The sequence below is a fragment of the Perca fluviatilis genome, chromosome 17 (genome assembly GCF_010015445.1).
Source record: "Perca fluviatilis chromosome 17, GENO_Pfluv_1.0, whole genome shotgun sequence".
Lineage (NCBI taxonomy): Eukaryota > Metazoa > Chordata > Actinopteri > Perciformes > Percidae > Perca > Perca fluviatilis.
In genome coordinates this window covers 30745719-30760568 of record NC_053128.1, presented here as the reverse complement: position 1 = coordinate 30760568, position 14850 = coordinate 30745719, and the positions used below count along the sequence as shown (strand labels likewise).

Genomic DNA, 14850 nt, shown 5'->3' with positions numbered 1-14850 from the left:
TTGAGACTTCGTGACCCCAAGATGCCACTCTTTGATGCAATTCTGTGACAGTGGGCTTAGGACTTTTTTTTACTTCTCTTACCATCCTCCTCACTGTGCGTTGTGGCAAGATAAACTTGGGACCTCTTCCAGCCTTGTTTGTCACTGTTCCAGTTGTTTTAAACTTCTTAATGATTCCTCTGACTGTAGATACGGGCAAGTTAAGGCGAGTGGCTATTTTCTTGTAGCCATTGCCTGACTTATGAAGGTCGACACACATCTGCCTTACTTGAATTGTGTGTTCTCTTGTCTTTGCCATGTTGACAAATGGGTAAGAGAATTAGGACTCTGTGTCACGTCATATTTATACCCCAGGGAAACAGGAAGTCATGAATTACTATTTAAAAGTTCCTAGATACCCTGACCAACTTTAGCAACTACAGAAAAATATATTTTAAAAAAAATCTATTACATTTTTCAGCGGAATTGTTAGGGGTGCCAATAATTGTGGGACACATGATTTCAAGTTTTTTTTTTCTAAATGCGATTTTTTTTTTTTACCACCAAAGTAATATACTTAAATAAAAGGTTGGATTTTTCTCTTTTTTTGCATTTGAGTTCTATGTTGTTTAAAAAAAAGGAGAATTTTTAGAAGTCCATGACCCCATCTTAAACAGGGGTGCCAATAATTGTGGAGGGCACTGTATATATATATATATATATATATATATATATATATATATATATATATAAAAGGTTTAGGCTGAATCTCATTTCTCATCTTACCCCTTCTCCTTACCCCTACCCCTTTGTCTTACCCCTAGCCCTTGTTTCTCAAAACAAGAGGTAAGGGGTAGGGGTGAAAACATACCCCTTTGAAATGAGACGCCAATTAAGACACGGTTACGTCATCAAGCATCGTCGCTAGCTGGCTGCTACCTCACAAGAGGCGACAAATGTTGATCACAAACTTTCCAAGATGCCGTCTGCAAGTGTGTGCATGTCGATTGCATGGGTTTTAGTGATTTATTTTTATTTTTTTTTGCGATTGTCTGCAATAAATCGAAGAAATCGAGCGAGAAGAAGAGGTCTACGTCTACGACGCCTACGAATTCTTCGACCTGCTGCATGTCATTCCCCCCCTCTCTCTCTCCCCTTTTGCTTCAGCTGTCCTGTCAATAAAGGCCTAAAAATGGCCCAAAAAAATAGTGTTTACAATCTTAAGAGGGTCGGAGAATGTGATTACTTATTCGGAGTCACCGTTAAAAGCCTCTCTGCGTCTGCTGTGTAGCCGCTTTGATCCCTGTAATTTCCGTCATTAATTATACACAGCAGGGATTTCCAATGGGCTTCCAGTCGGGCTCGCATGAAAGGGATTACAAGTCAGGGCTTAGAAGAAACAATGAAAAACAACAATAAAATAACAATAAAATAACAAAAAGCTGTGCCAAATGAACTGCTCTGCTCTGTCCTGCAGGTCTGTCGAGCTGCATGGTGAATTTCTCCGACCCGGAGGGATACATCGACTCGTCTGATGACCCCCCTCTGCCCGACGGCTCCTTCTTCCACTGCACCTACACTGTGACCGTGTACACCGGCTACGGAGTGGAGATGCAGGTACAACTTCTGCAACACGATGCAACACAAACACCAGGCTGTTCTCATGAGCCATACACACACACACACACACACACACACACACACACACACACACACACACACACACACACACACACACACACACACACACACACACACACACACATCACACACCGCACTAATCACACACATTTTAGCAATTTATTTAAGTCTACTTGAAAAGAATAATTTGCAGGGACATAAATTTTATAGATGCAGTTAAATACATACGTATGCAAAATCATGGGCCATTGGCATACAGCAGGTCTTCATCACTCACACACACACACACACAAACACACACACACACACACACAACACACACACACACACACACACACACACACATACACACATACATACATACACACACACATACACACACACACATACATACATACATACATACATACATACATACATATATACATACATACACACACACACATACACATACACACATACATACATAAACATATACACACACACACATATACACACACATATACACACACATACACACATACACACATACATACATACATACACACATCCCTCTCTGCTAGCTGAGTCACTGGTTATCATGCTGGACATCATGTTGCAGTAAGGTGTGTTTATGTCTGATCTCAGGTTGAACTCTGCCTCCTCCTGGCAGCTGCCTGCACTGCTGTCTGTTAATACTGATGTTTCTCTTCTTTCCTTCTATAATAATTATTTTAAAAGAGATAAAAAAAAAAAAAAAGTTCTTTTATTTACATGTGAACTAGTTTTGTCTTTGTGTCTTTCTGCCCTTTCAGTTGTCAGTCTGGTTGAGCCATTGTGCAGCGTTTTGTTCTCAATGTACAAAAACTGAATAACATCCATTTGTAAAGAGGCCTTTCTACAAGCTTAAAGCAACAAAGAGTATTCAGACAAGAAATTACTGTTTTTACTGTTACCAACTTCATAATCATGCCACTCGAAATAACTACAAACTCAGGCCTCCTCATCTCACATCTCAACTTCAGTTTGGTTTAAATCACACAGGTTCAGGGATATGGAAAGCTTTACCATCAGATGTTTTTCAAAGCTTAACACTGGCACGATTTAAAGGGGCGCTAGGCAGTTTTGGCCATTTCTTTGTGGTTTTCTCGCTTTTTGCTGGCAGGTTTCTCTATAGAGCCCCCCCTACAGTAGGGGTGGGGGAAAAAATCGATACAGCATAGTATCGTGATATTTTTCGTGGCAATACTGTATCGATACACAGACGCCAAGTATCGATCTTTTATGATATACGTGTTGGTCAGTCTGTCTGCTTGACAATCCCATTTTGCAGCAATAACATTGAAGTGAGATGAACAAACAGAGAAATGTATCTTTTTAGATAAAACCGATGTTGACAAAATTTTCCTTTGGGGACATCATTTGAAACTGGGAAAAATTTGAAGTTGGAAAAAAGGTAATAAATTGCAATATATCGCAGAATATTGCAATATGTTTAAAATCGTAATAATATTGTATCGTGACATAAGTATCGTGATGATATCGTATCGTGAGGCCTCTGGGGATTCCCACCCCTCCCCTACAGGTTTCTCTATGGAGCCCCCCTACAGGTTTCTCTATAGAGCCCCCCCTACAGGTTTCTCTATAGAGCCCCCCTACAGGTTTCTCTATAGAGCCCCCCCTACAGGTTTCTCTATAGAGCCCCCCCTACAGGTTTCTCTATAGAGCTCCCCCTACAGGTTTCTCTATAGAGCCCCCCTACAGGTTTCTCTATAGATCCCCCTACAGGTTTCTCTATAGAGCCCCCCCTACAGGTTTCTCTATAGAGCTCCCCTACAGGTTTCTCTATAGAGCCCCCCTACAGGTTTCTCTATAGAGCCCCCCCACAGGTTTCTATAGAGCTCCCCCAGGGTTTCTCTATAGAGCTTCCCCTACAGGTTTCTCTATAGAGCCCCCCACAGGTTTCTCTATAGAGCCCCCCCTACAGGTTTCTCTATAGAGCCCCCCCACTACAGCTCCTATCTTTACTTGTGTCTGACTCCTGTCTCGGTCATTCTGCCGTTTCCTCTTCCTCTGTTCCTCCGACGATGCTTTCCGAGCTTTCTGCTTCTGTTTAGCCAGCTCAGCCATGACGATAGTGTGAAAAACTCCATCTCTACCTTGTTAGCCGGTTCCTGGATGGGGGCGTATATGTGTGCAGTGCCGTGAAGCAATTCGTTACACACTTTATTCAAAGTCGACAAAAACAAAATAAATCTGTGAAAAGCCCTTTTTTTTTTTTTTTATTTATCCTTTATTTTACCAGGTGATGTCCCATTGAGATAGTCAAATCTCTTTTACAAGAGAGCCCTGGAGCAACAGTACACAAGTTACACAGAATCACAAAAACAGACACAGCAAACAAAACTGATTTACAGTACATGTAAAACAATTTAAAATAACATAAAAAGGCTTATTGAAAACATGTGCATTGTTCAAATTTCGATTGTTTAAGTAATTGTTTAAAATGTTTAAGTGGGATGAGAACAGAAAGCTTCATAACATTTTGGAGTAAATTCCAACACCAAGGAGCAGCATAACTAAAAGCAGTCTTGCCAAATTCTGTTGTTACACGTGGGATATTTAGAGCCAAAATGTTAGCGGAGCGGAGATTGTAAAGGTGATGATTCCTGGTCAACAAACTAGTAAGATAACTTGGTAAAGTACCATTAATTGCTTTAAAAATAAAAAAGTGCCAGTGGAACCATCTACGCAGACCTAAAGAGCTAAAACCAGTTTCCTCATAAAGACGACAGTGATGAGTGCGTGACTTGGCATTAGTAATGAAACGTAATGCACCATGGTAGACTGTGTCAAGTGTGTGCAGCGTGGTAGAGGCAGCATGCATGTAAATAACATCCCCATAGTCTAAGACTGGTAGGAAAGTGGCACTGATCAATTTCTTCCTAGCTTGGGTAGTAAAACAGGATTTATTCCTAAAATAAAAACCAAGCTTCACTTTCAGTTTTCTCACTAATTTTTCAATATGAACCTTGAAGGTTAGCTTTTCATCAATCCACAAACCAAGATATTTATAATCTTAGGTCGTCTTTCCACTTTTCCAACCATCACACCTCTAGTTTTGGTTGAAATAAACACATAATTTACCGATTTACATGTGAAGATACGTTGGCTCTATACACGCTAAAAGTATTGTTTTTTTAAAATGGAGTCTGGTGGGATTATCGCTAGCGACTTCAGAGCTGTTTCTGGTTAAACAGAAAAGGTCTCAAAGAGGTTTTAAAGGGTCTATCTCTGAAGGGATCCTTTCTAGGCTATAATAACGCGTCACCTAGACACAAAAACATAGCAAAATAGGGTCAAGGTGGAAAAAATGGTAGTTACCCTTTAAGGAGTCTCCGTGCCTTCCAGATGTATGTTTAAAGGTCCCATGACATGGTGCTCTTTGGATGCTTTTATATAGACCTTAGTGGTCTCCTAATACTGTATCTGAAGTCTCTTTTATATAGACCTTAGTGGTCCCCTAATACTGTATCTGACGTCTCTTTTATATAGACCTTAGTGGTCCCCTAATACTGTATCTGAAGTCTCTTTTATATAGACCTTAGTGGTCCCCTAATACTGTATCTGAAGTCTCTTTTATATAGACCTTAGTGGTCCCCTAATACTGTATCTGACGTCTCTTTTATATAGACCTTAGTGGTCCCCTAATACTGTATCTGACGTCTCTTTTATATAGACCTTAGTGGTCCCCTAATACTGTATCTGACGTCTCTTTTATATAGACCTTAGTGGTCCCCTAATACTGTATCTGACGTCTCTTTTATATAGACCTTAGTGGTCCCTTACTATGTATCTGACGTCTCTTTATAAAGACCTTAGTGGTCCCCTAATACTGTATCTGACGTCTCTTTTATATAGACCTTAGTGGTCCCCTAATACTGTATCTGACGTCTCTTTTATATAGACCTTAGTGGTCCCCTAATACTGTATCTGAAGTCTCTTTTATATAGACCTTAGTGGTCCCCTAATACTGTATCTGACGTCTCTTTTATATAGACCTTAGTGGTCCCCTAATACTGTATCTGAAGTCTCTTTTATATAGACCTTAGTGGTCCCCTAATACTGTATCTGAAGTCTCTTTTATATAGACCTTAGTGGTCCCCTAATACTGTATCTGAAGTCTCTTTTATATAGACCTTTGTGGTCCCCTAATACTGTATCTGACGTCTCTTTTATATAGACCTTAGTGGTCCCCTAATACTGTATCTGACGTCTCTTTTATATAGACCTTAGTGGTCCCCTAATACTGTATCTGAAGTCTCTTTTATATAGACCTTAGTGGTCCCCTAATACTGTATCTGAAGTCTCTTTTATATAGACCTTAGTGGTCCCCTAATACTGTATCTGAAGTCTCTTTTATATAGACCTTAGTGGTCCCCTAATACTGTATCGGACGTCCTTTTATATAGACCTTAGTGGTCCCCTAATACTGTATCTGACGTCTCTTTTATATAGACCTTAGTGGTCCCCTAATACTGTATCTGACGTCTCTTTTATATAGACCTTAGTGGTCCCCTAATACTGTATCTGACGTCTCTTTTATATAGACCTTAGTGGTCCCCTAATACTGTATCTGAAGTCTCTTTTATATAGACCTTAGTGGTCCCCTAATACTGTATCTGACGTCTCTTTTATATAGACTTTAGTGGTCCCCTAATACTGTATCTGACGTCTCTTTTATATAGACCTTAGTGGTCCCCTAATACTGTATCTGTAGTCTCTTTTATATAGACCTTAGTGGTCCCCTAATACTGTATCTGAAGTCTCTTTTATATAGACCTTAGTGGTCTCCTAATACTGTATCTGAAGTCTCTTTTATATAGACCTTAGTGGTCCCCTAATACTGTATCTGAAGTCTCTTTTATATAGACCTTAGTGGTCCCCTAATACTGTATCTGAAGTCTCTTTTATATAGACCTTAGTGGTCCCCTAATACTGTATCTGAAGTCTCTTTCCCGAAATTCAGCCTTGGTGCAGAATTCCAGCCACTAGAGCCAGTCCCACAATGAGCTTTCCTTAGGATGTGCCATTTCTGTGTCTTTAGCTATTGAGGAGGAGAGAGGGGGGGGCAAGGTGGAGGGTGGGGGTGTGGTCTTGACCAACTGCCACTTTGCTAGTTTGAAAGACATGATGTCTCTCTCTCTCTCTCTCTCATGGGTGGGCCAAATTCTCTGGGCGGGCAAAGCAGAGAAAGGGGAGGTAACCTTGCTCCTTATGACCTCATAAGGAGAAGATTCCTGATTGGCCCATCTGAGCTTTCATTTTCTCAAAGGCAGAGCAGGATACCCAGGGCTCGGTTTACACCTATCACCATTTCTAGCCACTGGCATGACCATAGGCAGGCTGGGGGAACGCATATTAATGTTAAAAAACCTCACAAAGTGAAATTTTCATGCCATGGGACCTTTAACATTAAAACATGATGCATAAATAATATCCATTTCTTTCCATCCATTCTGTTAAATTTTAATATGCAACTCAATTGTATACAGTATATGCAGTAGGGGGTCTCTACTCTTTCAGCTTAGGGGTCTTTGGCCTAAAAGAAGTTGAAGACCCCTGGTTTAGTGTCTTCCTGTGTGTTCAGGTGAAGAGTGTGAACCTGTCGGAGGGCGAGCAGCTGTCCATCAGGGGTGCAGATGAACGAGGCGCCGTGCTGGTCCTGGCCAATCACACGCTGCTGGTGGAAGGCCAGGTGATCCGCAGTCCCACCAACACCCTGTCTGTCTACTACCGCTCTGCAGCGGAGCCGAGCATGGGCATCTTCCAGCTGCACTATCAGAGTGAGTGTCCACTAACACAAAGAGTCCTCTATTTAAACCAAGGTTATTAAACAATCAGTTTTTATTTTAGTTTACTTTTCACTTTTGGATTTCATTTTAGTCAGTTTTCAGTGTTTTTGCTAGTTTTAGTTTAGTTTGAGTTAGTTTTCAGTGTGTTTGCTAGTTTTAGTTTAGTTTGAGTTAGTTTTCAGTGTGTTTACTAGTTTAGTTTAGTTTGAGTTAGTTTTCAGAGTGTGTTTGCTAGTTTAGTTTAGTTTGAGTTAGTTTTCAGATTGTGTTTGCTAGTTTAGTTAAGTTTGAGTTAGTTTTCAGTGTGTTTACTAGTTTAGTTTAGTTTTAGTTAGTTTTCAGAGTGTGTTTACTAGTTTAGTTTAGTTTGAGTTAGTTTTCAGAGTGTGTTTGCTAGTTTTAGTTTAGTTTGAGTTAGTTTTCAGTGTGTTTGCTAGTTTAGTTAAGTATGAGTTAGTTTTCAGAGTGTGTTTACTAGTTTAGTTTAGTTTGAGTTAGTTTTCAGAGTGTGTTTGCTAGTTTTAGTTTAGTTTGTTAGTTTTCAGTGTGTTTGCTAGTTTAGTTAAGTATGAGTTAGTTTTCAGAGTGTGTTTACTAGTTTAGTTTAGTTTGAGTTAGTTTTCAGAGTGTGTTTGCTAGTTTTAGTTTAGTTTGAGTTAGTTTTCAGTGTGTTTACTAGTTTAGTTTAGTTTGAGTTAGTTTTCAGTGTGTTTGCTAGTTTTAGTTTAGTTTGAGTTAGCTTTCAGAGTGTGTTTACTAGTTTAGTTTGAGTTAGTTTTCAGAGTGTTTGCTAGTTTTAGTTTAGTTTGAGTTAGTTTTCAGAGTGTGTTTACTAGTTTAGTTTAGTTTGAGTTAGTTTTCAGTGTGTTTACTAGTTTAGTTTAGTTTGAGTTAGTTTTCAGAGTGTGTTTACTAGTTTTAGTTTGAGTTAGTTTTCAGAGTGTGTTTACTAGTTTAGTTTAGTTTGAGTTAGTTTTCAGAGTGTGTTTACTAGTTTTAGTTTAGTTTGAGTTAGTTTTCAGAGTGTGTTTACTAGTTTAGTTTAGTTTGAGTTAGTTTTCAGAGTGTGTTTACTAGTTTAGTTTAGTTTGAGTTAGTTTTCAGAGTGTGTTTGCTAGTTTTAGTTTAGTTTGAGTTAGTTTTCAGTGTGTTTGCTAGTTTAGTTAAGTATGAGTTAGTTTTCAGAGTGTGTTTACTAGTTTAGTTTAGTTTGAGTTAGTTTTCAGAGTGTGTTTGCTAGTTTAGTTTAGTTTGAGTTAGTTTTCAGTGTGTTTACTAGTTTTAGTTTAGTTTGAGTTAGTTTTCAGAGTGTGTTTACTAGTTTAGTTTAGTTTGAGTTAGTTTTCAGAGTGTGTTTGCTAGTTTTAGTTTAGTTTGAGTTAGTTTTCAGAGTGTGTTTACTAGTTTAGTTTAGTTTGAGTTAGTTTTCAGAGTGTGTTTGCTAGTTTTAGTTTAGTTTGAGTTATTTTTCAGAGTGTGTTTACTAGTTTAGTTTAGTTTGAGTTAGTTTTCAGAGTGTGTTTGCTAGTTTTAGTTTAGTTTGAGTTAGTTTAGTCCGGCCTAAATGAGGGACATCCGGCGGCTGGGTATCACCAATGATTTCCCGAATCGATTCAATTCCGATTGACGAGGTCCCGATTCCATTAAATTTCCAATTTGATATCAGTTACTGTAGGTTAGGGAAATTTCAGTTACAGTACCAATTTATCTTTCGTATAAAAATACCTTGGGGGTCTTGTTCGCGAGTGAGGGGACAACGGAGCGGGAGATTGGTCGGAGAATCTGCGCCGCAGGTGCGATATTACATTCAATTTATTGCACTGTTGTGACGAAAAGAGAGCTGAGCCAGAAGGCAAAGCTCTCGATCTACCGGTCACTTTTCGTTCCTACCCTCACCTATGGTCATGAAGGCTGGGTCACGACCGAAAGAACGAGATCCAGGGTACAAGCGGCCGAAATGGGTTTCCTCAGGAGGGTGGCTGGCATCTCCCTTACCCCACAGTCACACTAGCTACAAGAGACAAAGCGACAGGCTACCATTCATTTTCAACGGGAGTGGCCGCTTGCCAGCGACAAGCGACGAAGCGACAAGAAGTCTATTTTATGCAAATGCGGAGCGATGTGACAAAGCGACAGCCAATCGGAGTGAAGGCAGCGTGACATAGGTCAGTGGCTCGAGTCGAAGAAAATAATTCAAGATGGCAGAAAACGCTTCAGGACATCGTTATTTCTGTACATATCTGATATGTTTGGCATTTTATCTCATATATTTTGTTGCTTTTATCGAGAAATACTTTTAAATCCAAAAAACATCGTTCTTGTGACTTAAAAATACCTCTGAAGTAACTTTAAGACGTGCTTGAAGGTAGCACCGGAGAATTTCGGTTTACTGTTGCCAAGCAACCAGGAGTAGGCTATAGGCACGCCCAGGAGCGCCCATCAAGTGAAAGGATGTTGCTCTCTTTTGTAGCTAATGTGACTGTAGGGTCAGAGATCGGGTGAGAAGCTCAGTTATCCGTGAGGAGCTCGGAGTAAGCGGACGAAGATTCATGGATGGATGCATGGATGGATGGATGGCTGGATGGATGCATGGATGGATGCATAGATGGCTGGATGGATGCATGGATGGATGGATGCATGGATGGCTGGATGGATGCATGGATGGATGCATGGATGGATTGATGATGCATGGATGGCTGGATGGATGGATGATGCATGGATGGATGGATGATGCATGGATGGCTGGATAAATGGATGCATAGATTGCTGGATGGATGGATGGCTGGATGGATGGATGGATAAAAGAGATTCTCAGAGAACTTCTGCTGTAAAATGTACAAGCAAGAATCAACCCTCAGATGTTTTTAATAATGCATCAGGTTCATGTTTATAGAACAGACCCCCAAAAAGTTGGTTCAAAGTACGTTTTACTCATAAATCCATGGTGAAAAGACAGGTATTAAAAGATAGATTTGGGGATTTTATTAATCGATATCGGAGCACTCGAACAAAGATCGATTTTAATTTGAGAATCGCTTTTTTTAACCCAGCCTTATTCAGTAGTTATATATGATAGGTAACAAAAAAAACTGAAACTGAACGATTTACAATATTATTATTTTATTTTTATTAGTTTTTTTTAACTTGGCAGTTTAGTTTCAGTTTACTAAGAATATTTGTCACTGCTTATATTCGTTTAAGTTGACTTTAATAACCCCTGATTTGAACACGACATACAAATGTAATAATTTGTCCCTCAGGGCCCTGGGGGCTGTTGGTACTCTGGATACATGCTAATTGCATCGTCAAAACTCTTCTCATCCAATCACTTCACACGCTGATTGAATCTGTCGTGTGAATTAGCTGATTAGAGCTCTGATTAATTGACTCTCATCTCATTAGGAGGTGGAGAATATGTGTGCGTGCTTGCGTATGGGAGACACTATAGTGTCTGTGTGTGCGTGTGGGAAATAGTATAGTGTGTGTGTGTGTGTGTGTGTGTGTGTGTGTGTGTGTGTGTGTGTGTGTGTGTGTGTGTGTGTGTGTGGGTGTGTGGGTGCGTGCGTGGGCATGGGAGATAGTATAGAGTGCATATGTGTGTCTGTATGTGTCCATGTGTATGTGTGCGTGCTTGCATATGGGAGACACTATAGTGTCTGTGTCTGGTGCGTGAGTGTGTGCGTGTGGGAGATAGTATAGTGTGTGTGTGTGTGTGTGTTTTGTGTTTGTGTGTGTGTGTGTGTGTGTGTGTGTGTGTTTGCCAGCCCATAGTGGATATGACAGACTGAAAAGGAGGAAGCGTCTGCGTGTTAAGACCCACCTGAGCCATAAATCCTCATCCATCATCAGCAGGTCCAGTTTTACTGACTGGAAGAGAGAGAAATGCTCAAGACGAGGCATGAAATTAAACACTGTCAAGGGAATAAAATTAAAAAAACATAAATAGAGCAGCTTACAAAGCTTATTTAATTATGATATATTCAATTAAGAAGAACCTGTGGGGGTTATGATTTCTCAAGTGACCCTCCAAATTTATTAAAGACAAAAATGTCGGCCTGAAGTGTTAATTTCAATGCTTTAAATCAACACTATGTAGGCTAATCATCACATTTTCAAGTTTCAAAATAAAACGAGCTGTAAATGGTCTTTTTTAAAGAAAATCAAACAATCAAAATCAAAGATTAAAGTTTAAACTTTGTGAGGCTAGTAATTGGTCAAAGTGTGAAAAACTAAAAGTCACACACACAAATAATTATCTTTTACTTTAAAAACATTTCCCCTCTTTTAATTAAAATACACTCATTGGTTTTAATAGCTGAGTGAATGTTCTAATGATTCTTGGTGCGATATTCGCAACTCCTTTCACTCCTCTAGTGAACATATCAGGCCAGTGAGTGGGAGGGATTGTCAGGTTGTCTTTTCTGGAAAATTACTAAAACTGTAGCTCCTCTTCACAGAAAGACGAGTTCAGACGCTGTCAGAAACATCAGACAAGCACTTAGTTTGAAGCATACTGAGGCGTGGGTGTGTGTGTGTGTGTGTGTGTGTGTGTGTGTGTTTGTGTGTGCGCGCGTGTGTGCGTGCATGTGTGCGTGCGTGCTTATGGGAGTAGTATAGTGTGTGTCTGTCTGTCTGTGTGTGTGTGTGTGTGTGTGTGTGTGTGTGTGTGTGTGTGTGTGTGTCTCTGTGTGTGCGTGAGTACGTGCGTATGGGAGATAGTATAGTGTGTGTGTGTGTGTGTGTGTGTGTGTGTGTGTGTGTCCATCCATGTGTGGGTGTGTGTGTTTCCGTGTGGGTGAGTACGTGCATATGGGAGATAGTATAGTGTGTGGGTGTGTGTGTGTGTGTGTGTGTGTCTCTGTGTGTGTGGGGGTGAGTGCATGCTTATGGCCGATAGTATAGTGTGTGTGTCTCTGTGTGTGTGTGTGTGTGTGTGTGTGTGTGTGTCTGTGTGTGTGTGGGGGTGAGTGCATGCTTATGGCCGATAGTATAGTGTGTGTGTGTGTGTGTGTGTCTCCGTGTGTGTGTGTGGGTGTGTATGCGCGCGTATGGCAGTATAGTGTGTGTGTGTGTGTGTGTCCGTGTGTGTGGGGGTGAGTGCATGCTTATGGCCGATAGTATAGTGTGTGTGTGTCCGTGTGTGTGTGTGGTGTGTGTGTGTGGGTGAGTGCATGCTTATGGCCGATAGTATAGTGTGTGTGTGTCCGTGTGTGTGTGTGTGTGTGTGTGTGTGTCCGTGACGTGACTGACTGGGTGAATGTGTCTGACTGACTGACCTCCGGCCCCCTCCCTCTGTGTGCAGTCTTCAGGCTGAGCTGTTCGCTGCCGAAGAGGCCTCACTTCGGGGAGGTGTCGGTGCTGGACCTGCTGCCCGGGGGCACCGCCCGCTTCCACTGCCACATGGGTTACCACCTGCAGGGGGCGCCGCTGCTCACCTGCCTCAACGCCTCGCTGCCCGTGTGGAGCGGCACGCCGCCCAGCTGTAGGGGTGAGTGCTGCTGATAAATAGGTTACAAAAATAGGGGGGGGGGGGTTATTTTTTTGCGATGATTTTTTTAAAACTGGTTCTGAGGGTTTTGGGCGTCATGTATGTTACCGCTCACCCATCCACCCCGACCCCCTCCCCACGCGGCCAGGCGCGTTCTTGTACATCGGCCGCCAATGTGGTGAATACAGCGACAAAAAAAGTGGTCTTTACGAGTTACAGTGAAGGGAATTATTGGGTCTTTGTAAATTATAGAGTGTGGTCTAGAGCAGTGGTTCTCAAAACTTTTTTTCAATAATGTACCCCATTTGAATTGTGTTTTTAAGCCAAGTACCCCCCCTTGACCAACGCTAAATTTACAGCCATGTAATTGAAAAACATTTAAATGCTGATGAAAAAAGGCGACAAAAACTTTTTTTTTTATTTAAAAAGTCGGTAGAAAGAAGGAAGAAAAGGCAAGAATAGGTGGAAAATAGTATAAAAAACTTAGAAAACAGTGACAAAAACTTCGTACAAAGCGACAGACTTTTAAAAAAACACAGTAGAAAGAAGGAAGACAAACAAAAGTGACAAAAATCCTTGAATTGTTTTTTGGAAAAAAGCGACAAAAACTTCAACAAACTTGGAGAATAAAAGAAGACAGTAGAGAAAAGGGAAGGGAGGCTAGAACAGGTCGAAAATAGTGACAAATAGCGGCAAAAACTTTGAAAAAAGCGCTCACGTACCCCCTGCAGTCCTCCAAAGTACCCCTTGGGGTACACGTACCCCCATTTGAGAACCACTGGTCTAGACCAGCTCTATCTGTAAAGTGTGTTGAGATAACTCTTCTTGTGATTTGATACTATAAATGAGATTTAATTGAATTAATATCATGTACAAATGAACCCTTATTCATAAAGCACCTTTCAAAGCAACGTTACAAAGTTCTTTACACAGCTTACGACTGGTGACGTTGTGACTTTAAACCACACGTGTCAAACTCAAGGCCCGCGGGCCAAATCCGGGCCCTATTTTTTCAAATACGCCGCACTTTCACCGCATACAGTGCCGATTTCCGCGCAAAATATGCAGGGCTTGCATGATTTCATAATCCCCGCATTTTCGTTGCAAAAAAGTCACATAATATACATTCACCTAAAGGATTATTAGGAACACCTGTAAGATTTCTCGTTAATGCAATTATCTAATCAACCAATCACATGGCAGCTGCTTCAATGCATTTAAGGGTGTGGTCCAGGTCTACACAATCTCCTGAACTCCAAACTGAATGTCAGAATGGGAACAAAAGGTGATCTAAGCAACTTGGAGCGTGGCATGGTTGTTGGTCTGAGTATTTCCCAATCTGCTCAGTTACTGGGATTCTCACCCACAACCATTTCTAGGGTTTACAAAGAAAGGTCTGAAAAACAAAAAACATCCAGCACGCTAAAGTCCTGGGGGGCGAAAATGCCTTATTGATGCTAGAGGTCAGAGGAGAATGGGCCGACTGATTCAAGCTGATAGAAGATCAACTTTGACTCAAATAATCACTCGTTACAACCGATGTATGCAGCAAAGCATTTATGAAGCCACAACACGAACAACCTTGAGGTGGATGGGCTACACCAGCAGAAGACCCCCCCGGGTACCACTCATCTCCACTAAAAATAGGAAAATGAGGCTACAATTTACACAAGCTCACCAAAATTGGACAGTTGAAGACTGTAAAAATGTTGCCTGGTCTGAAGAGTCTCGATTTCTGTTGAGACATTCAGATGGTAGAGTCAGAATTTGGCGTAAACAGAATGAGAACATGGATCGGTCATGCCTTGTTACCACTGGGCAGGCTGCTGGTGTTGATGGTGTAATGGTGTGGGGAATGTTTTCTTGGCACACTTTAGGCCCCTTAGAACCAATTGAGCATCGTTTAAA

At 41.0% G+C, this 14850-nt stretch overlaps 1 protein-coding gene across 3 annotated transcripts in view; it reads left to right on the top strand.

Annotated features, from left to right (window-relative positions):
- The window catches only part of LOC120545874 (seizure 6-like protein), a 119076-nt gene that overhangs the window by 57738 nt on the left and 46488 nt on the right, over positions 1–14850 (top strand). For all 3 annotated transcript variants that reach the window (XM_039780500.1, XM_039780499.1, XM_039780501.1), the window contains exons 3-5: positions 1457–1596; positions 7250–7445; positions 12757–12942. In XM_039780500.1, the coding sequence (XP_039636434.1) occupies positions 1457–1596; positions 7250–7445; positions 12757–12942 (522 nt within the window). The remainder of the gene's footprint in view (positions 1–1456; positions 1597–7249; positions 7446–12756; positions 12943–14850) is intronic.